The sequence below is a fragment of the Alnus glutinosa genome, chromosome 11, assembly GCF_958979055.1.
Source record: "Alnus glutinosa chromosome 11, dhAlnGlut1.1, whole genome shotgun sequence".
NCBI lineage: Eukaryota > Viridiplantae > Streptophyta > Magnoliopsida > Fagales > Betulaceae > Alnus > Alnus glutinosa.
Window position 1 is genome coordinate 22269644 of NC_084896.1, and position 21476 is coordinate 22291119.

Sequence of the window (21476 nt, forward strand, 5' to 3'; positions counted from 1 at the left end):
TGCATGTTGGTAAATCTCCATTGGCTATTTGAAAGTTTTCCACATGCTTTTCAGTCATATTTCCACCCCTATCATCATCTTCATAGGTCCACAAACCCTAGCTATAATATATCGATCCCTACCTTTTTACCACATGCGTTTGTCCCACTTCCACATGTACATGTGCATTTGTCTTTTATTGGTCCCTCTATCCCATGCCACCATGACAGCAACTTACACAAAGAACTCTCCTGATCTAAGCTATAACTTTTCCCTTGTGGCTTAATTAGATTCTTTCTTCCCCCTTTACGACGGAATCCTCCATTACAAGGTACACTTCTTAGCTTTTTCATCAGCCAAATCAATATATATTGTCATGATAACCATACACCAAAATTTTTCTACTTAAAACCTCGAAAGTATGATTAATTAGTGTCTCTATGCATGCATCTTAATTAGGTAATCTTATGGCAAAACTTTTTTTGAACTTTAATAATTATTTTTAATAAAATAATTAAAATTAAACCATTTAAACATACAACTAATTAAATGACATGAGATTTAAAAGCTCTATCGAATTATCTAATTAGAAATCGAAATGATCATGATCCCAAAGTTTCATATATATGTTTATGTCATTATCAGTGAAGATCGTAAACATGGAGAAAAGTTTAATCGAAGCTAACGTGGTGCCTTAAGTCATGGTGGTGCCCGTGAAATATGGGACCCCAACCAACATAACTGAAATCTGTTCACGTGATTTCACTGTTAGAACTTAGAAGCATGACCTTAGATTCGCAGCTGCAATTATTGACCTCATCGATCTGTCTCTTTCAATTTTCGGTTTACCCGACACAACATTATCATATATTGAAAGGACAGAAATTTCCTCTGACGGCCTAGCAATTTATTGTATATTAATGAGTATACTTCCTTTTGAAGGTTTCATATCAAGTTTACAGGCGATGATTGGGCTTCATGCTTGCAGAAAGCTTCCATATATATGGAACCGGAGCTCGAGATACCCTTATGTTGCATGATTCATGTCTGTTCCTAAGGTACAATAACCAAATTGCCATTTTTATTTTTTTATTTTTTATCATTTATTAATAATCTAAGTTTTGGACATTATTTTATTATTTAATTATGATAACGACTCTATATTCTTTAATTTATGCATCCCATAGAGAGATACCTTTCACTACCTCGTGCCTGGCCTATACGGCTATATATACATCTAAATCGACGGTATCTCCCATTTTCACAAAAGAACCAGAAATCTCTCATAACTGGACGTGCCTTGGAACCAAATGGGGTTGACCAAGATTTTGCTAGCCCTATACTTGACAGGTTTAACCTTAACCCATGTCATTGTCTCCGTAGCCGGAGACGAACGGCAAGACTTCTTGGATGGACACAATAAAGCTCGTGCTGAGGTCGGCCATGGCGTTAAGCCACTTGTCTGGAACCACACCCTTGCAGCCTACGCTCAAGCTTATGCTAATAAGAGGATCCCAGACTGCAAGCTGGAGAAATCAGATCCGAATGGGCCCTATGGAGAATGCCTTGCTGAAGGTCATGGTGAGTTCAAGGCTACGGATGTAGTGAATGGGTGGGTGAGTGAGAAGAAATACTATGAGCATCAAGACAACAAATGTGTTGGTGGTGAGTGCGGGTACTACACCCAGGTGATTTGGCGCGATACAAAGTATCTTGGGTGTGGCAAGTCCAAGTGCCACAATGGCCGGGTATTTGTCACTTGCAACTATTATCCTTCAGGAAATTATTATGGCGAGCGTCCATATTAAATTCTTGTACTGATGATTACCTGCGAGTATACATGTTGTTGCTCCTGTTTGTGTGGCAGTAATCGAATGTGTATGGATATGATGAAAATGAAATCATTACTACTACTATTATTAATGGAGAAGATATTATAAGTTTCTCTATGATCCACTATACTTCTCCCAAACTTGATTGTCGATCTGGTTTGGTTTTGTGCTGCAGAATGAGGTAGCGCGCAGCTGCTTCTGTTTGTTTGGTTTTTGGTTTTGTGCTGTTGAAGTTTCTGGTTCTGTAGCAGCGGTGGGGACAGATATATGGGGTTTTCATTGTTTGATAGGTTTTTTGTCTAGTTGTTGGTAGATTTTGGTGTTTTGTAGTTGTATTTGGTTGATATCTTTGTACTGTTCTGTAGTATCATTGTGCCTCAACTTATTTGCTTTGCTGAAGAGTTGTAGTGTGTTGTGTTGAAGAACTTATTCATCATAATACCACGAAAGTGTTGCATATTCCACATGAATTTATGAACACGAAATTAATAGGTTATGGTCAAGGGATATGACTTGTTTATTTAACACAATCAAACCCGACACGCGACATTAGGGTTGATAATTTTTGACACGATTCGTGAATATAATACTAACCCAACACAGAATTAGAAGGTTATGGCTAAAGAATCTGACTCGTTTAATTAAAATGGTCGAGTTAAAATTAACTTATATAATCTTCAATGCATTCCTCAACACGAATCAAAGTGATCAATATGGGAAAACAAATTGCTATTCCTTTTTCCATCCATGCACTTCACTGTAGGAGGGAGAGAGACATATCGGTCAATTCCCTACTTTTAAGGACATCAAGAGAAGACTTTGGAGGTGAATTAAAAATGAAAATTAATTGTTATATGTTATATTTTTTATTTTATATTGCAATGATCTGATTTTCCATGCAATTAATCTTCATTTGGTAACTTTGACAAGCATGGTGCATAACCGTATTCGGAGTTTGATTTCTAAATATAACAATTTTTTATTTTTTAATAAAAGAATAATAAAAAAGTTATTTGATCGATTGAAAAAAAATATTATTAAGTCGTCACACATTTTTGACATACGGTGGAATCTCAAGCCACATTAATTTGAGGGTTTCTAGCATATATGTAATACCAAGGAGTATAGCGCTCTCTATATAAACTGAAAGAATTGAAATATAAAACTCAAATTTTATTATTTTTATTTTTGTGTTTTAGAAACATTATAAAATTTGGGATTAATTAGAGCGATTTTAACAAAAATAAAATAATTATTATGATTATATACGTGTCGTAAGCACGAATCTAAAATTTGGAGTAAATTGGACTTCGTTTGGAGTCCAATTAAAATAGAAAAGAAAGAAGTACCAAAAACTTCGTGACAAAAAACATCTGGGTCAAATGAATTCAAAATGCTTCGTAAAACCCGTTAAAATGATCGTTTCGAAACAAACGTTTTAAGTTCTCGTATAATTTCGGGTCTATTGGAGTTTGGAAATGTTAGTTTCACTACAGATGCACAATTTGTGCACTCTTCCCCCTCACATGAGGGTGGGGCCCACATACTGGGCCCCACCCTCATGTGAGCGAGGGAGTGCACTTGTTGTGCACTCATAGTGCAGCAATCAATTCCCATTGGAGTTTGGAAAGACCTCAAAGATTGGGAGTAAATTTTCTGTCATGCTGCCACGTGGCAGCCAATGGACTGTGCCACCTTGCAGATTGTGTCAGCATGGCATCACCATGTGGGGCCCATTTGTAATCTTTATCACTATTTAAGAAAAAAAGAAGAGAAATCTAAACCCAACGGTTAGATCGATGGAAATAAATATCTTCTAATTAAATCCAATGGCTAGAATCCATATAGAAAGGGATCATGTTCCCTTCAAATTAAAATTCACAAATTAATTACTCTTTCACTATAAGAAATTGAAAAAAATTGAAAGATGGATACTTTAAATTGACATTTTTTTAAGTTTGAATACCTTTCTACAAAGGTGATGAAAGATCGATCAGAAATTATAAATGAAGTTTTTCCTAAATTTTAAGCGGATACAAGAGCGACATGGAGGAGGACTAACTCGGGGGACTTTTCGGTTCGGAGTGCTTATCATATGGAGAAGGAGAGGATTGAAGCTGCTGGTGGATCTTGTTCATATCAATATGATATTTTTATTATTTGAAAGAGGATTTGGGGTATGAAGGTTCCTAATTCCCTAAGAGCTTTTTATGGAGGGCTTGCCATGATATTTTGCCTACTAGATATAATCTAAAGCATTGAGGTATTGATCTAGACCCCTCTTGTATTTTTTGTAATTGTGAACGGGAAACTGTTTTGCATATTTTGTGGTCTTGTTGTTCAGCATCGGATGTGTGGGGTTTTTGTGGTAGAGAGGTTCAAAAATGGTCCAATTCTGGTAACTTCTTTGTGGAAATTTTGGAGTTTTTATTTGCCCGTTTTGATCCTGAGGAAGTTGAATTATTTTCTGAGATTGCTAGGACGTTGTGGTTTAGGAGGAATGATGTTGTGCATGGTGGTAATTTTTCTCACCCAAACGAAGTGATTCGAACGGCTACAACTCTGATGACTGGGTATAGGAGTGCCCAGATTCGTGTTTATGTTGAAAGGAAGCCCCTGAATGGGTCGGTAGAGCCCATAATGGTGAAGTGGAGTCCCCCTCCTGTTGGTGTTGTTAAAGCTAACTGGGATGTTGCGGTTGACTTGAAAAATGGAAAGCTGGGATATGGTTGTGTTATTAGAGATTCTAGTGGAAATTTGCAAGCTGCATCTTGCCATGTGGAATTTTTAATGGCTAATCTAGTGGTTGGGGAAGTTCTTGCAGTGCTACACACGGTGGAGTTTTGTAGAGACAAAGGTTTTTCTTCAATTGTGTTAGAGGGTGATTCCCTACTTGTGGTCCAAGCTATTAATAATACAGGAGTAAATTGGAGTAGGATTGGTCTTATTATAGATGATATTCGAAATATATTAAAGGGATTCAAGTGGTGGAAGATTTGCCATACTAAACGACAAGGAAACAAGGCGGCCCACACATTGGCACAAGTAGGAGTTCAACAGGCTTTAAGTCGTACTTGTATTGATTGTACGCTTGATTTTATTTTTCATATTATTGTTTCAGAGCTTCCATCTCTGATTGTATAGAGCTTCTATGCTCTGGTTGATTTCACTTTTTAATGAGATCAGTAATATTTCTTCAAAAAAAAAAAAAAAAGAGCGACATGGAATAGGATCCTCTCCATTCCATTTAATGAAATAGATATTATCCATTTCAAATGAAAGGTCAGAATTTAAAATTGATGCATCTAATAGTGTATATGAAGTCAATGTTGACACGTCTTTTAAAAATTTAAATAATGTGAAATCATGTACAACATTAAATGTATCAACTTTAAATTTTGACCATAAAATAGATAGATTCAATTTTATTTGAAATAGAAAAGATCCTATTCCCCTATGGTATAGAATCCTCTACTGTTGGTAAATCTCCATTGGCTAATTTAAAATTTTCCACGTCATATTTCCACCGCTCTCACCAAGTCACCATCTTCATACATCGGTCCACACAATTCATATCCTTACCTTTTTACCACATGTTTTTGTCCAAACTTCCAGATGTGCCCCTGTCTTTTATAATTTTATTGGTCCCCATATCCCCCATGCCAGAGCTATAACTTTTCCCCTTGTGGCCTAGATTCCTTTTTACCCCTTTCGAATCAGTCCTCGTTTAATAACCCCTTCCCCTTCTCCTCCCCTTATTTTCATCTCTCCCAAAACAATATCAATTCAAAACATTCTTAACATTTTTTACTTTTTATATCACATCAACAATTTTTTATTATTATTTAAATAAAAAAACCCACTACAATACAATTTTTTTTTTTTTTTTTCATTTTTTCATATAAATTCTCTCTACTTTATATCACATCAATCACTTTTTACTTTCACTCAACAAAAATATTCTCCCATAAAGGGAGGGGAGGGGGATTACTGAACGGGGCCTCATGAATCCTCCATACAAGGGACACTTCCTTTTTCATGATCAGCCAAATCAAAGGTAGTTAATTTGTTTGCAGGAAAAAAGGGTTACCGTTTGACGTCCAAGTGTAATTTTCAAGAATCTTGGGTATTATCCTCCTTAATTGCTAGTTATTTGGACATATAATGTGAAATGCTAATTTGAAACTTGAAAGATAATATAAGGCAGAATATAAAAATAGATAATTAGATATAAAGAACTATGCATTTTGGTCTATGACCTATGTTCACAGGATACAGCCAAATGGCTCAATTTTGCTCTTAATTCTTTGAATGATGTTTACAATATAACAAACTCTTATTTGTACGAGAATTAGATAATAAAAATAGACTTTAACTACAACTAAGTAATAGTCTTCAACTATAACTTGTGATAGACTTCAATTATAGGGACCTAGGTTATAGTCTTTAACTATGATTAGGGGATAGTCTTAATTGTAATTAGGTCACAATCCTCAATTGTGACAATCTTTAACTGTATTTTAAATTTTTGAACTCCTAATATACTCTAATAGAACTTAATTACCTAATCGAGTAGGTGGTTAGATCGACGACTCAAAATTTACTTGAACGGTGAATTCTAAGCAATTCGAGCAAGTAATTGCCGTAAGTGGATCCTTATCGTTCCCGAGCCCTCTTAAATTTGATAGGTATATCAGAAAATTATTGTTAATTTTTTTTTTTTTTGAGCATGATCGGAATTTAAAATTAGGGTTCTCTAATCTCGATCTATACATGCATCTTAGGAAAACTTATGGCAAGACTTTATAAAAACTTTATACAACTTTATGAGATTTAAAAACTCTATGGAATTATATATCTTAGAAATCGAAATGATGACGATCCAAATTGATGTTATACGTTAATATCATTATCAGAACTAATTAAGGTCGTAAGCATGGAGAAAAGTCTGAAGCTAATATGGCGCCTTAAGTCATGGTGGTGCTCGTGAAATATGGGGCCCCAACAAACATTACTGTAATGTGTTCACGTCACAACAAAAAACATTGAATTTTGCCACGTGCATTTTGACACGTGTACGGACACTGTACACGTGTCAAACAGGTTGCCACGTGCTCTTTGCCACGCGTGTCAGATGTGGATGTCACTAACTGTGCATTTTGACACGTGTATTCAAATACACGTGTCCAGTTAGACACGTGTATTTCAATACTCGTGTTTAACTGGACACGTGTATTTGAATACACGTGTCCAGTTAGATTGACACATGTATTTTCATACACGTGTCCATTTTATTTTTTATTTTTTTAAAAAAAATTCAAAATTGTATTTTTTAATTTAATTAATTTTTTTTATTTAATTCTTTAATTATATTTTTAATTTAAATTAAAAATACAATTAAATAATTAAACAAAAAATTTAATTAAATTAAAAAATACAATTTGAAATTTTTTTTTTTAATTTAGTTTTGATTATTGTCTTTTTAAATTTGTTTGGGTTAATTAATTTTTTTTTATTTTTTATTTTTTTTTATTTTTTTAAAAAAAGAATTTCTTATTTCCGACCACAAACAACACAATGTTTATTTTACCCGAAAATAAAACAAAATCAAATTACACAAACCAATAATTAATAACGTATTTGTTAAATATGCAAATCTTTACAAACAAAAAATAATTACACAAGATAATTACACAAAATATCTACAAATCCGAAGCGTGTCCCTGCGAAGCACGAGGTACCGTCCCAGGCGTGTTATCCCCAACCGGCGATTGCTGCGCAAGGGATAGTGTAGCGGGCGAAGGTGTAGCGACAGGGGAGTGCTGGCTCAGCCGTCGTCCAACAGGCGACAACGTACCAACCGTTGTCGAATTATCTGCAAATAATATAGACAATTAAAGTATATAATATTACTTACAAAATTAAAGGGGTAATGAAAACAAATTGAAAGTAATTTTGTCCTATACACAATATAAATCATACCTGCAGATGCACTACTAACAGACGACGTACTACCTATGTGTGCAGGTGAAGACTGAGCACCAAGACATGGTTGTGATACTCCCATGGAGGACATGAAGACCTCGAACTGTCGCATGCGCTGCTCCATGGCGTCGAACTGTTGCATGCGCTGCTCCAACGCGTCATTCGTCTCTCGCTCAGCCCGTAACTCCGTTTCGGATTTCTTCCATCTTCCGGGCGTGTTCGGCTCAATCCCGAGACGTGCCCTCAGATGGTCCCCCCTGTGAGCGAGGCCTGTATGAGAAACATGTCCCCCGAACAGGTGTAACATTCGGCCCAACCTGCTGAACCCTCCCCGCGTACTCAGGCCTCCCAACCGCTTGTTCGTACGCGTCGTTCGGTGCCCACCGCACCGTGTCTGCTGAGACGCTCTGCCTGGCGGTTGGATCACTGGATAAACTCTGCGTCATCCTCTCCTGTACGTCGTCAACATGAAAAACTCATATACTGAATAATGGCATATCACACATAATTTAGAAATATTAGTAAATTAGATCAGTAGCATACGCATAGGACCTGTGTACGTTCATTCAAGTAAGTGCTGTCCTTCCTTGTGTGGGTTTTCACGAACGACGCGGCGCGAGTGGTGGGCGTGCCAGATGTACATGTCTGTCGTCATCCAGTTGAAATATATAACAAACAGAGAGCGAGAAAATAGTGTAAAGAAAAAGAAATACAATTACCACCAAATATTAAAAACGTAAACATATATTTTTTCACACCTCCTCGTGATTAAATCTAGCATAACTTTTGGATCCCGTACAATGGGGAAGGTCATTCTGCTCCCGCAGCCTCTTCATCCGTTCAGAGGTCGCCTACGAATTGAACATGAAAATAAAAATGTAAGCATTGACACACTTAAAGTAGTAATAAAATTATATGGTTAGTTATTAAAAAACCACAACATTTTTTTGTCATACAATTAAAAGCCTACATACCCTTTTATGCTCAGTGCACCAATCGCTCAGCAGGAACTCTACATCTGCTGCGTCATACTTCGCAAAAAAATTATCCGGCACTCTCGCACGGATAATCTCGGGCGTGTCACCGTCTTGAATATTTAGCTTGGTTTTGAACTGCGACTTCCACGAGCGGTGCTTCCGACCTATATCATTCCACACTTCCTGTTGTGCCATGCACTTGTCTATTGATACAGGTAGATAGAACTCCTCCTGCACATTCAATTTAAGCATTATAGGTTTAAAAACTTCATGAAAAACTTAATTTTAAGTTTAATTCAAATAAATAAATAAAATATATTTTTAAAACATACCATCAGCGCGTCCCACATAGCTTGCTTAATCTGCTTATCTACCCTCGCCCATTCATCCCGCATATGTATGTAGGACCCGCTCCTGATAAGTCTGCCCTCAGCCCGCCTAAAACGATTACAGGCTCGTCCTACAGGTTGTAGAGCAGCATTGTATTGCAACACAACCTTCTTCCCCCTCGGGAGCACCCAGTTTCTCTCTGGGTCCCTAATCACCCCATAATATATGGTTCCGTCTGGATTGTACCCTAATGAAAAAGAATATACAACATTTAAATGGTTAACACTAAAAAACATAATTATATCAAATAATTGTAAATTCAATTTATTTTTCATTCAAACTTAATATTTATTTTTGATAAAAAATAATATGAGTTATAAGGTTGTCTAAATATGTACTTACCCATCAACCGAATCTGCTCAATATCTATGTACTGGGTCGCTGGGTCGCCTGCGACCTCCTTGCCAACCCCTCCTGCTGGTGGGGGCTGCTGATCATCATTTGAAAGCATATCTTAGGGGCAATCGGGGGCCAACTGATCAGTACCCAACATCGCAACGTCCTCGTCATGAGTACTCTGGCTCCCCCCTAGATCTGGCATCTGACTCTCACCGGAAAGTGGCACCTGGCTCTCACCAGATACAGGCATTTGGCTCTCTCCAGGCCCCGGGCCCTGACTCGCGGTCGATGCTGGCATCTGTCTGAACCCCATAATCTGGCCCTGCATCGCTGCCTAGGCTGGCACATGCCCCAACCCCACAGCCGGTATCTGCATCTCCCCGGTTTGTGACAGATAAAATCTCTCATCCTGTGTCTCACTGTCAGGGTTACATGCCATAGGTATACTATATGTATACGGAAAGTACGGCGCATAACCCTGTGGCCCTATCCCCTCTCGCACCCACCATCGAGCCACGTTACCCTGTGGGGTGAACCCTATCTGAGATAATGTCGGGGGCTCCGACAATGGAGAACTGCAAGGTCCAGCTGTGCTGGTCTGCCCGTGATCTGACGTGGGCACGACCACCATACCCGGCATCAACGGTCTATAAGCGGCATCTGGGTGGTGTGGCCACACCGCAGTATATAATGCTGTCGAATCTGTAGGCGTGGTCATGGGGGGCACGGGTGGGCGTGGTTCCCGATATGCATTTGGAGGGGGTCTCTGGTCCATCGATACCTGCGAACAAATGTAGACAAATCAATTAAAATTTGTATTTTATATATTTGAAATGAATATGCAAATTATACAACGAAATTTATGCAAATAATAAAAATTTGTATTGAGTTCAAGCGAATTGTACGAACAATATATATATCAGTCATTGTATCACGGTAGCTTCGATCGGATCAATGTCGGGCCTGTCGTACTCGAATTCGTCATTCGTATTGGGTAGGTCATCAGTGGCTAGTACGAGCGGTACGCACTCATGGTAGGTTGTGCCTGCCTCATTACTCCCTTCCCCTTGACCAACGTTGTACACATTGCGCGGTTTGGTCCTAACTGCACAAACCCAATTTGGGTTCCTACCATCTTCGACGTAGAATACTTGATCTACCTGAGATGTAAGCACGTACGGCTCTACCTTCATCAGTTCTCCCCTATGGACGAGGTGATCGAAGTTGACAAACACTAGGCCATACTCATCTATTGTGAATCCTCTGTCCATCGTGGGGTCTTCCCAATTGCACTTAAATAGGACGTATGTAGTCCTGTTATAGTACTCGACCTCAACTATATCGGTTAACTGCCCGTAGTACATTTTGCCTTCAACGGTTGGAACACATACGCCACTATTCTGCGTCCTCCTTCCCACATCATGGGCAAGCGTGCGGAACGATTTCCCATTTACCACGTACTTGTTGTACTTGACCGCTGTCTCCTTTAGCCCTCTATAACGCATAATCAAGTTGTGGCCCAATTCCTCTCTATGTTGATCGTCCAGACCATCGACCTATGTTATAATTACAAATATTAAACATCACATTGGTTAATTACATTGAACCCGCGTAAATTTATTATTATCTCAAAATTACCACTATTTCCTTACATATGCACGGTATTATTCGCAGAACTGCTCATGATGTTGTGCTTCAATAAGAGCCTCCGTAATGCGAGCCCTAGTGCATGATCGCTTAAGCGCGTCCTTGTGCATCCTACATTCAGCGGGAATATACAATTATGTAATAATTGTTATTAATTATTTTATTCGAATTCTGTTAAATATATAAACACTACTTACATCCGCAAATTGTGAAACTCTTCAGAGTTGAACACAATATAACGATGAATCTGGTGCATTGTCAACCGGTTCAGCGTAACTCGCGTGCCCGCCCCCTTGGATCCATATGGATTTCTTTGAGGTCTGTTGTGGAATGTTGGTGCGTTATTCAGATACCTTGAACAGAACGTTACCAGCTCGGTCGCTATGTACCCCTCTATAATGCACCCTCCAGGAGTCGCTTTGTTACGCACATTAGACTTGAAACTCCCAAGACTCCTGGTGTACCCACATACACGACATTTGGATTGTCGTCAATTAGGGTTACATTTAAATCAAAATATATATGTACATATTAAATGCCGAATTTTACCTCTCAGCCGGGTACATCCACCTATATTGCACTGGTCCGCCGAGTCTACACTCGTGCACAATATGCAAGACCAAGTGAACCATGCTGGTAAAAAACCCTGGAGGAAATACCTGTTCTAGCTTGCACAAAGTTATACAAACGTCACCCTGCAGTTGGTCCATATCTTTTTGTGATAGCTTGGTTGAGCATATGCCTCTAAAAAATGCTGAAATCTCCACAAGAGGTTTAACAACTTTATCTGGCAATGACTTACGCAATGCAATTGGGAGAAGCTGTTGCATCAGTATGTGGCTATCATGGCTCTTCAACCCGAAAATTGTACGGTCCTTGAGCCGAACACATCGTGAAATGTTCGAGGCGTATCCGTTCGGGACCCTCACATTTCGAAGAACCTTCAGAAAATTTTCTTTGTCCTCCCTAGACATCGTGTGACAGGCAGCGGGAATATACGTCTTACCATTTGCGGCCGTGAATGGATGCAACTTAGGTCTCAACCCCATTTCCTACAAGTCCAGCCGAGCAGCCAGGTTGTCCTTTGTTTTCCCTTTGATATCCAAAATAGTGCCAAGTATATTGTCCTTGACATTTTTCTCTATGTGCATAACATCAAGATTGTGCCGACAAATTGTCTTTCCAATACGGCAATCTGAAAAAAATACTTTTCTTCTTCCATATAACATCGGAACTCCCTGCACCATTTTTCCGCTTCTTCTGTTTCTTCTTCTTACCCGCGATCTCATCCCCAAACGCAACTCTGTCCAACAGTTGGAAGATCTCGTCTCCGCATGGCACAATCGGCGCGCTGTCAAATTCTTCAGTACCGTCAAATATTCTTCTGTTTAGTTGCCACAGATGTTCAGTTGGCAAGTATCTCCTGTGCCCCATATAACAAAATTTACATCCGTTCTTTAAGTGTTTAGAACGTGTCGAGTGCATACAGCAAGGACATGCCTTCACACCCCTGTTAGGCCAACCAGATAAATCTGCATACGCTGACAAGTCGTTTATTGTCCACATCAACTGGGATCCCATATTAAAATTTTCCTTCTTTGAAGCATCGAATGTTCGTACACCTACATTCCACAGTTCCAGCAACTCATCAATCAATGGCTAAAGGTAAACATCAATATCCATACTTGGTGAGCTCGGTCCAGGGATAACCAGTGACAGGATGAACGACGTCTGTTTCATGCACATCCAAGGTGGCAAATTGTACGGCACAAGCATTACGGGCCATGTGCTGTGGGATGTGCTCATGTTCCCAAAAGGATTAAATCCATCTGCTGTCAAACCAAGCCGGACGTTCCTACTCTCTGCCATAAAATCTGGATATAAAATGTCAAACGATCTCCATGCCTCACCGTCGGCCGGGTGCCTCAATACGTCGTCCCTAGTCCGGCCTTCTGCATGCCATCTCATATGGGGCATAGTATGCTCAGACATGAATAACCTCTGTAACCGTGGGATGAGTGAAAACCACCTCAAAATCTTCACCGGGCATTTTTTCCTCGCTGATATGACCTCACCATCCTCATCTATATGTATATCAGCCCTCCACTTAAATTCTCCACATACGGTACATGAATCTAATTCTTTATTGTCTTTCCAGAATAACATATAGTCATTACGACACGCCAGAATCTTCTCATACCCTAGTCCCATGACACTTAGGAACTTCTTCGCCTCATATGTATTATCTGGCAATGTCTCATCGCAAAGAGGCAATAGTTGATTGATAAACTAGAGAATGTCAGAAAAAATCTTATTACTAATACCTCCAACGCACTTCAAATTGTACATGTGTACAGTAGCACTCAATTTACTATACTTGGTACCAGGGTGAAGGGGCTTCTCGGCAGTCTTTAACAACTCTTGGTACTTCAATGCGTCCCCGCAAGAGGTTCCTTTGTCAACTTGTTGCGGATTCGTACTGACGGCTTCAGCAACATCGTGCATGCCGAATGCGTCACGCAACATGGCGTGCATGTCATCATTCTGTTCCATGGCCACACCCCTCTGTTCTGTGAATTCACCATGTTCAGTGCTACAGGCAGCGGAATCTGTGCCACTGTGATGACTCTAACACTGACCATGAACAGCGGACCCGATCGTTTTCTCACCGTGCATATACCACAAATTGTATCCCGGATTCATCCCCCTACCTCCTGTCAGGTGGGCAAGAACGTAATCTGGAGTGTGACGCTGGTTATTTTGACAATACTTGCATGGGTAGTAAATTTTGCCATCGACGGCCGTACAGTTACTAACGGCAAATGCCACAAACGCCCTACATCCGTCGTTATACTGTGTCGTACCCCTACACGCTGACATCCAGGACTTGTCCATATTTCTCTGTATAGGGTTAAGAGACCGAGACAAATCATACTTCTTACTGTATAAACTTGTAAAAAAATAAAGAACATGGGTTACAATTTTGCGGTTATGGTTTTATGGTTTACGGTTTAGGGTTTAGGGTTTTTGTAATTTTTTTTTTTAAGGGTTTAGGGTTTAAGGTTTATGGTTAGGGTTTTTTTTTTTTTTTTTTTTTAAGGGTTTAGGGTTATGGTTTACGTGTTTATTTCTTTGAGGGTTTAGGGTTTGGATTTTCGTTTGTGTTTTAAGGGTTTTTTTTTTTTTTTTACTAAGGGTTTAGGGTTAGGGTTTACGTGTGTTTCTTTCTTTAAGGGTTTAGGGTTAGGATTTTATTTTATTTTATTTTTTTTTTTTTTAAGGGTTTAGGGTTTAGGGTTAGGGTTTTAGATTTTTTTTTAAGGGTTTAGGGTTTGTGTTGGTTTAGGGTTTAGGGCTTATGGTTTTAGTTTTTTTTTTAGAAAGTGTTGGATTTTTTTTAGAGGGTTTAGGGTTTAGGGTTTTAGTTTTTTTTTTAGAAAGTGTAGGATTTTTTTTTTTTTAAGGGTTTAGGATTTAGGGTTAGGGTTTTATATTTTTTTTTAAGGGTTTAGGGTTATGGGTTTAGGGTTTGTGTTGGTTTAGGGTTTAGGGTTTATGGTTTTAGTTTTTTTTTAGAAAGTGTTGGATTTTTTTTTTTTAAGGGTTTAGGGTTTAGGGTTAGGGTTTTAGATTTTTTTTTTTTTAAGGGTTTAGGGTTATGGGTTTAGGGTTTGTGTTGGTTTAGGGTTTAGGATTTATGGTTTTAGTTTTTTTTTAGAAAGTGTTGGATTTTTTTTTAGAGGGTTTAGGGTTTAGGGTTTTAGTTTTTTTTTAGAAAGTGTAGGATTTTTTTTTTTTTTTTTAAGGGTTTAGGGTTTAGGGTTAGGGTTTTAGATTTTTTTTTTTAAGGGTTTAGGGTTATGGGTTTAGGGTTTGTGTTGGTTTAGGGTTTATGGTTTTAGTTTTTATTTAGAAAGTGTTGGATTTTTTTTTTTAGAGGGTTTAGGGTTTAGGGTTTGTGTTGGTTTAGGGTTTAAGGTTTAGGGTTTAGGGTATTAGATTTTTTTTTTTAAGGGTTTAGGGTTATGGGTTTGTGTTGGTTTAGGGTTTGTGTTGGACCCCATTTTTTAGCCAATTCTCCTTCGCCCTTTGTTGCCACTTAAGAGCTTCCTGTGCTAATAACTCATTCAGTTCCTCCATTATTTCCATTTCTACTCCCGTTCGATCCCCATTTTCCTGTAGCTGGATATCCCTAAGCTGCTGTTCTTTACTATTGATTTGAGCATTCACTGGACACGAATTCTGCCTTACCCACTTCTTCAAAGATTTTTTACACCCTAGCAACTTATTCTGAACGTTATCCCAAAGACTAGAGGACTTCTGTTTTACCGTCCATACTTGCTTAATAATGTTCTGTGGGTCCTTCTGCTTATCCCAGGAAGCCTCGTATCTAAACATCCGGCTTTTAGTCCATTGGATAGCCATAGAGTTCGAAAACGACACCAATAGTGGATTGTGGTCTAATATATGCCGAGGTAACACCTGAACTTCAACCACATCAAAGAGACCCATCCAACTATCGTTTGCCACTGCACGGTCCAGCCCCTCTCTAGTAAAATCAGATCTACCATATCTGCCATTGCACCATGTAAATCTAGGCCCCTCAAACCCTAAGTCCAGGAGTTGACAGTCTTCTAGCACCTTCTTGAACTCTTGCATTTGTCGGGGCGGTCTGTATGAAGAGCTAGATTTTTCCCCTACGTTGGTAATTTCGTTAAAATCTCCAACACATAACCACGAGGCTGGATTAATTTTGGACAGAAAACGGAGAATAGCCCAAGACTCTGATCTTCTAGTAGTTTCCGGATTTCCATAGAAACCCATGAATTTCCACGATTTGCCGGTTTTCACATCAAGTACAGTGGCATTAATGTGTCTCCGACTAAAATTCTGCACCTCGACATTAGTCTCCAAATTCCATAACAAAGTAAGACCACCACTCCGGCCAATACTATCTACTACAAAATTTGCTTCAAAACCCAATTTCACTCTCACAGATTCCAAAGTCTTGCGTACCTGTTTGGTTTCCAAAAGGAAAACCAAAGTGGGTTTCTTAGTCCGCACCAACAAGGCAAAGAAAGGAGACGAATTAAAACTTGATTATGGTCACATCCATTCTTGAAACAATGCTTAAAAAATCGATAGCATTAAATAAAAGAATCAAACGATATTACATCAATTCTTAAATATTGGATTAAATCTTAAGAAGATGGATGTTCAATTCTTGAAATAAGGCAAAAAAAGGAAACAAATTAAAAATTGATTAGGGTCACATTCAATTCTTGAAACAAGACAGAGAAATAGGACTTTTTTCATTATTGAAACAAGGCTTAAAAAATCAATAGCATTAAATAAAAGAATCAAACGGTATTAAATCCATTCTTAAATATTGGATTAAATCATACGAAAATGAATGTTCAATTCTTGAAACAAGGCAAAGAAAGGAAACGAATTAAAAATTGATTAGGGTCACACTCTATTCTTGAAAAAAGGCAAAGAATATGACTTTTTTCATTCTTGAAAAAAGGCTTAAAAAATTGATAGCATTAAACAAAAGAATCAAACAATATTATATCATTTTTTATTTTTTTTTAACGAAAATTGCTATCATCTTGCATATAATTGGGAAAATATTGACCCAAAAAACAGGATATAGGGGCCTGAAAGCTCCCTACAAACAATGGTAAAAATACTTGGTGGAATATCTTCCAACCAAACACACTCAGCCTTGTACGAATTGCCTCTTTTGCTAACTCATGAACTACTTTGTTACAAATTCTAGGCACACGAACAAATTGTGTAGCTCGAAAGAAAATAAGTTCCTGCTGAATGTTCTCAATGAAGTGGCTTGCATAGGTGTAGTTGGGTGAACTTTGGTTTAGCTCTTGGACCACTTGACTAGCATCACCCTAAAAAATGACATATAAAAACCAGCTTCTTGACAAAATTGGATTGCATAATAAGCTGCCATTGTATCAGCCATTTTAGGAGCCACCTGCAGATTAAGAGGGATGCTTTTAGCCCCCATGAAGCTACCCTTGCAATCAGTCGTGTGCCACTATCCCCAGCCCTATCCAACCATCCTGGGCATTGACTACTGTATCCCAATTCAGCTTAATAAAACCTGAGGGGGGAAGGTGCCATCTATTAGCCACCGTAGTAGGAATGGACTCCCCAGGCTGCACCAGATCATTCACTGCTTGGTGGCACCTTATGAACTCCTCCAAAGACTTAGAAGCTTCCGAGAAGACAACATTTGGAGGAGTGAATTTCCCTTCGAAAATGAATTTGTTTCTATGTAGCCAAATGCCTCTGGACACCACTACAAAGAGGCACAACTCCTCCCTGTTGAAACACCCCATGCAATGATCAAAAACCTGCATGAAATGAACTCCTTGGCTAGCACATTTATGGAAAGAAGAGGAGTCTCCACCCTATACATCTCGGGCTGAGGGGCAACTCCAAATCGCATGAAGAGTATTTTCACCAGCATTCCCACAAATTGAGCAACAAGGATCCTCCGCCACATGCCTTTTGAAAAGATTTTCCCTAGTAGGGAGGGCATTATTGAAAGCCCTCCACAGAAAGGTTTTCACCACTTGGGGCACTTCCAAAGACCATAGGCGCTGCCACACCTCTTTCCCTTTTTCCTGATAAGAGCACTGACCTTCCATATTATCTTGCACCTTCTTTGCCAAATGATATGCACTACAGACAGTGAAAACCCCAGTGGAAGTACCCCTCCATATCAAGCAGTCACGAGGAAGCGAGGGACTAAGAGGAATCTGTGGAAAATACTGCAGAAATCAGGTCAACATTCCATCTCTTCAAATTCGGATCTATCAACTCCACCACCTTAGCATTCCTAGAAAGAATCTTTGGGGTTGACTGAACAGAAAAAGTTGTAAGGGTAGTCAACCATCTATCACCCCAAATGTTAACCTGCCTACCATCCCCAACACGCCACCACAAACCCTGTTGAAGCAACTCCTTGGATTTGAAAATATTGCGCCGGGCATAAGATGGCCGATTACCCAACTCAACCTCCATAAAACCTGATTGAGGAAAATATTTAGCCTTGAGGATCATTGCAGCAATGGAATTCGGCTCTTTAATAAGTCTCTACCCTTGCTTGGCAAGTAAAGCCTTGTTGAATAACACAAGGTCCCCAAAACCAAGCCCACCAACAGACTTTGCCTTCCCATCTTATATCAACTCAACCAATGAATTTTAGAGGTTTTAGCCATGTGACCCCACCAAAAGTTCTGTATCAAGCTATTAATTTCTTTACAAAGTTCCGCATTGCCTTTAACAACACCCCTTTGCCTGCTTGTGACAAGAATTTCACCTTCCAATTGCTGATACGGCTCCACACCCTTTCCTTAATGGATTGGAAAGCTTGAGACCTAGACTTCCCTACAAAAGAGGGGAGCCCTAAGTAGAAGTCAATCCTGTGAGTTTCAGTTAGGCCAAACAATCTAATGATCTCCTGCTTTCTCTACAAACTAGTATTTCTACTGAAAAAATTGAGGTCTTCTGGAGATTGATTTTATGACCTGAACCGGCTTCATAAACTTCTAGGATTTTCAACAACCTTCTCCACTCCATTGAATTTGCTTTGCAGAACAATAGCCGTGGCCTTCTTGGAGACGTAGGAACCCCAGTTATAACCCCCTTCCGTTCTATTTGGCTCAACAAGGCACTCAAATTTTCCACACAAAGGAGAAAAAGATAGGGTGAGATGGGGTCACCTTGGCGAATGCCCCTAGTAGGTCAGATCATCCCTATTGGATTCCCATTTACAAGCAGTGAATAAGTCATGGACCTAACACAGGCTATGACCAAAGTAATCCATTTGGTATGAAAACCCATCCTGACCATGACTGCCTCTAGAAAAGTCCACTTAACTCTATCGTATGCTTTGCTCATGTTGAGCTTCACCCCCATGAAACCAATTTTTCCCCACATCCTTGTCTGCATTGAGTGAAGGGTCTCATATGTAGTAAGAATATTGTCAGTTATCAATCTGCCCGGGATAAAGGCACTTTGCAGAGGGGAGATGAGGTTCGGCAATATCAATTTAAGCCTATTTGCCAGAACCTTAGAAATCACTTTGTAGACCACATTACAGAGACTAATGGGTCTAAACTCAAAAATATGTTCAAGGTTCTTCTTCTTCAGAATAAGGGCTATATGTGTAGTGTTTACTCTTCCATCCAGAACCCCAGTATGGAAGAAATTTAAAATGACAGAAAATACCTCCTGATGAATAGTCACCCAGTTATGTTTGTAGAAGCAAGCCGAGAAGCCATCTGGACGAGGAGCTTTCATGGGAGGCATCTGGTTCAGGGCAGTAGAAATTTCCTCCATAGAGAATTCAGCCACCAATTTGTTATTCATCTCCTGTGAGACCTCTTGTGAGACCTTCTGCGTCAACACTCGAGTACAAGCTTCTACTTCAAGGCTCGAACCTGAGGTGAAAAGATCTTGGTAGTACTCAATGAAAGCCTGCCCGATAGTTTCCTTTTCAGAACACAAGCACCCATACATAGTCATTATTCTTTTGATTTGGTTGCGCCGTTGTCTCTAGTTTGCATAGGCGTGGAAATATTTGGTATTTCGGTCACCTAAGGTCAGCCAGTTTTCCTTGGCCCTTTGACGCTAGAGAAGATGAATGTTCAATTCTTGAAGCAAGAAAAAGAAAGGAAACGAATTAAAAATTGATTAGGGTCACATTCCATTCTTGAAACAAGGCTTAAAAAATTTATAGCATTAAATAAAAGAATCAAACAATATTAAATCCATTCTTAAATATTGAATTAAATCCCAAAGAAGATGAATGTTCAAATCTTGAAACAAGGCAAAGAAAGGAAACAAATTAACCGGCCCTAGACTTCACCCCTTAGAAAACAAATTTGAGAGGAGGAAGGAGCTGCTCCTTCCTTCTCTCACTTTCCCTTTCTAGTCCCTGTTCCTACCGTCCCCCTCCCATTCTGGTTTTTTCTTTTGTTTGTAGGTGTTCTCCGACCAAATCAGCAATTTTGGCATCTCCATTATGCATCCGTCCATCTACCTCCGTGCTGTGTCGTTCATCTCCTCCCTGACTACTGCTGCTATTTGTTGGTAGTGTTTTTGCTTTGAATAAGAGTTTTCTTGTCTTTTGATTTACCTTCATGGGCGATCTATATGAATAAGGTTAGTTAGGTGTAAGGGGTATCTCTCAAAGCTTGGAAAGTTCGGTGTGAGAAGTTATCTCTCACGGCCGGTTTAAATAATTTTTTTTAGGATATTTGGCTACCCTTATCTTAGATCTAGTCTCCTCGGAGCAGATCGACTCTTTAACAATTTTTGTATATGGGTTAGCGGAAGATAAAAGACATAGATATCATTTTATTGTAAGAATTTTGTTTATATCTATGATAATGTAACCTCATACCATGTGGCTATAATTTTGCAAAGCTTTATGTTTTGTGATGTAAGAGCTTTATACTTGTAATCTTTTATCAATGAAATACTCAGATATTTCGTTAAAAAAAAGAAAAAAGAAAAAAAAAGAAATGAATTAAAAATTGATTAGGGTCACATTCCATTTTTTTTTAACAAAAGATTTGAGTATTTCATTGATAAAAGATCACGAGTATAAAGCTCTTACATCACAAAGCATAAAGTTTTACAAAATCATAGTCACGTGCTATGAGGTTACATAATTATAGATGCAAGCAAATTTCTTACAATAAAGTGTTATCTATGACTTTCATCTTCCGCTAACCCATGTGCAAAAAATATAGTTAAAGAGCAAATCTACTTCGAGTAGACTAGATCTAAGTCAAAGATAGCTAAATATCCTAAAAATTTATTTAAACCGGCTGTGAGAGATAACTCTTCAAACCGAACTATTCAGGCCGTGAGAGATAACCCCTCACGCTTGACTAACTTTCAACTCATAGATTGCCTATGAGGACAAATCTAAAGAAAAGAAAACTCTTATTCAAAGAAAAATCACAACTAGCAAACAGCAACAACGGCCAGGGAGGAGATGAATGGCACAACACAAAGGTAGATGGAAGGTGTATAGTGAAGAGGCCAAAATTGCTGATCTAGTCGGAGAACACCTACAAACAAAATAAAAAACCAGAATAGGAAGGGGAGGGTAGGAGCGGATAGCATAAAGAGAAAAAGAGAGGAGGAGGGAGCAGATATGCTCCCTCCTCCTCTCAGATTTGTAGTCACATTCCATTCTTGAAACAAGGCAAAAAAATAGTATTTTTTGTTTTATTCTCTTTTACATTTTATACGTTATTCAAAATGAGGAGAAAAATTAAATGTT

The 21476-nt window shown here is 38.8% G+C and overlaps 1 protein-coding gene across 1 annotated transcript; it reads left to right on the top strand.

The window, feature by feature from the left end:
- The first annotated feature begins 919 nt into the window (after positions 1-919).
- On the top strand, positions 920-1928 carry LOC133882711 (basic form of pathogenesis-related protein 1-like). Its single transcript, XM_062321925.1, has 2 exons — positions 920-1037; positions 1167-1928. Exon 2 carries the CDS (start codon positions 1290-1292, stop codon positions 1785-1787), a length of 498 nt encoding a protein of 165 aa, XP_062177909.1. The 5' UTR covers positions 920-1037; positions 1167-1289; the 3' UTR covers positions 1788-1928.
- The last annotated feature ends 19548 nt before the right edge of the window (positions 1929-21476 follow it).

Bases quoted from the DNA above. Each gene is read 5' to 3' on its own strand.
- LOC133882711 (XM_062321925.1), top strand. From the start codon at position 1,290: ATGGGGTTGACCAAGATTTTGCTAGCCCTATACTTGACAGGTTTAACC.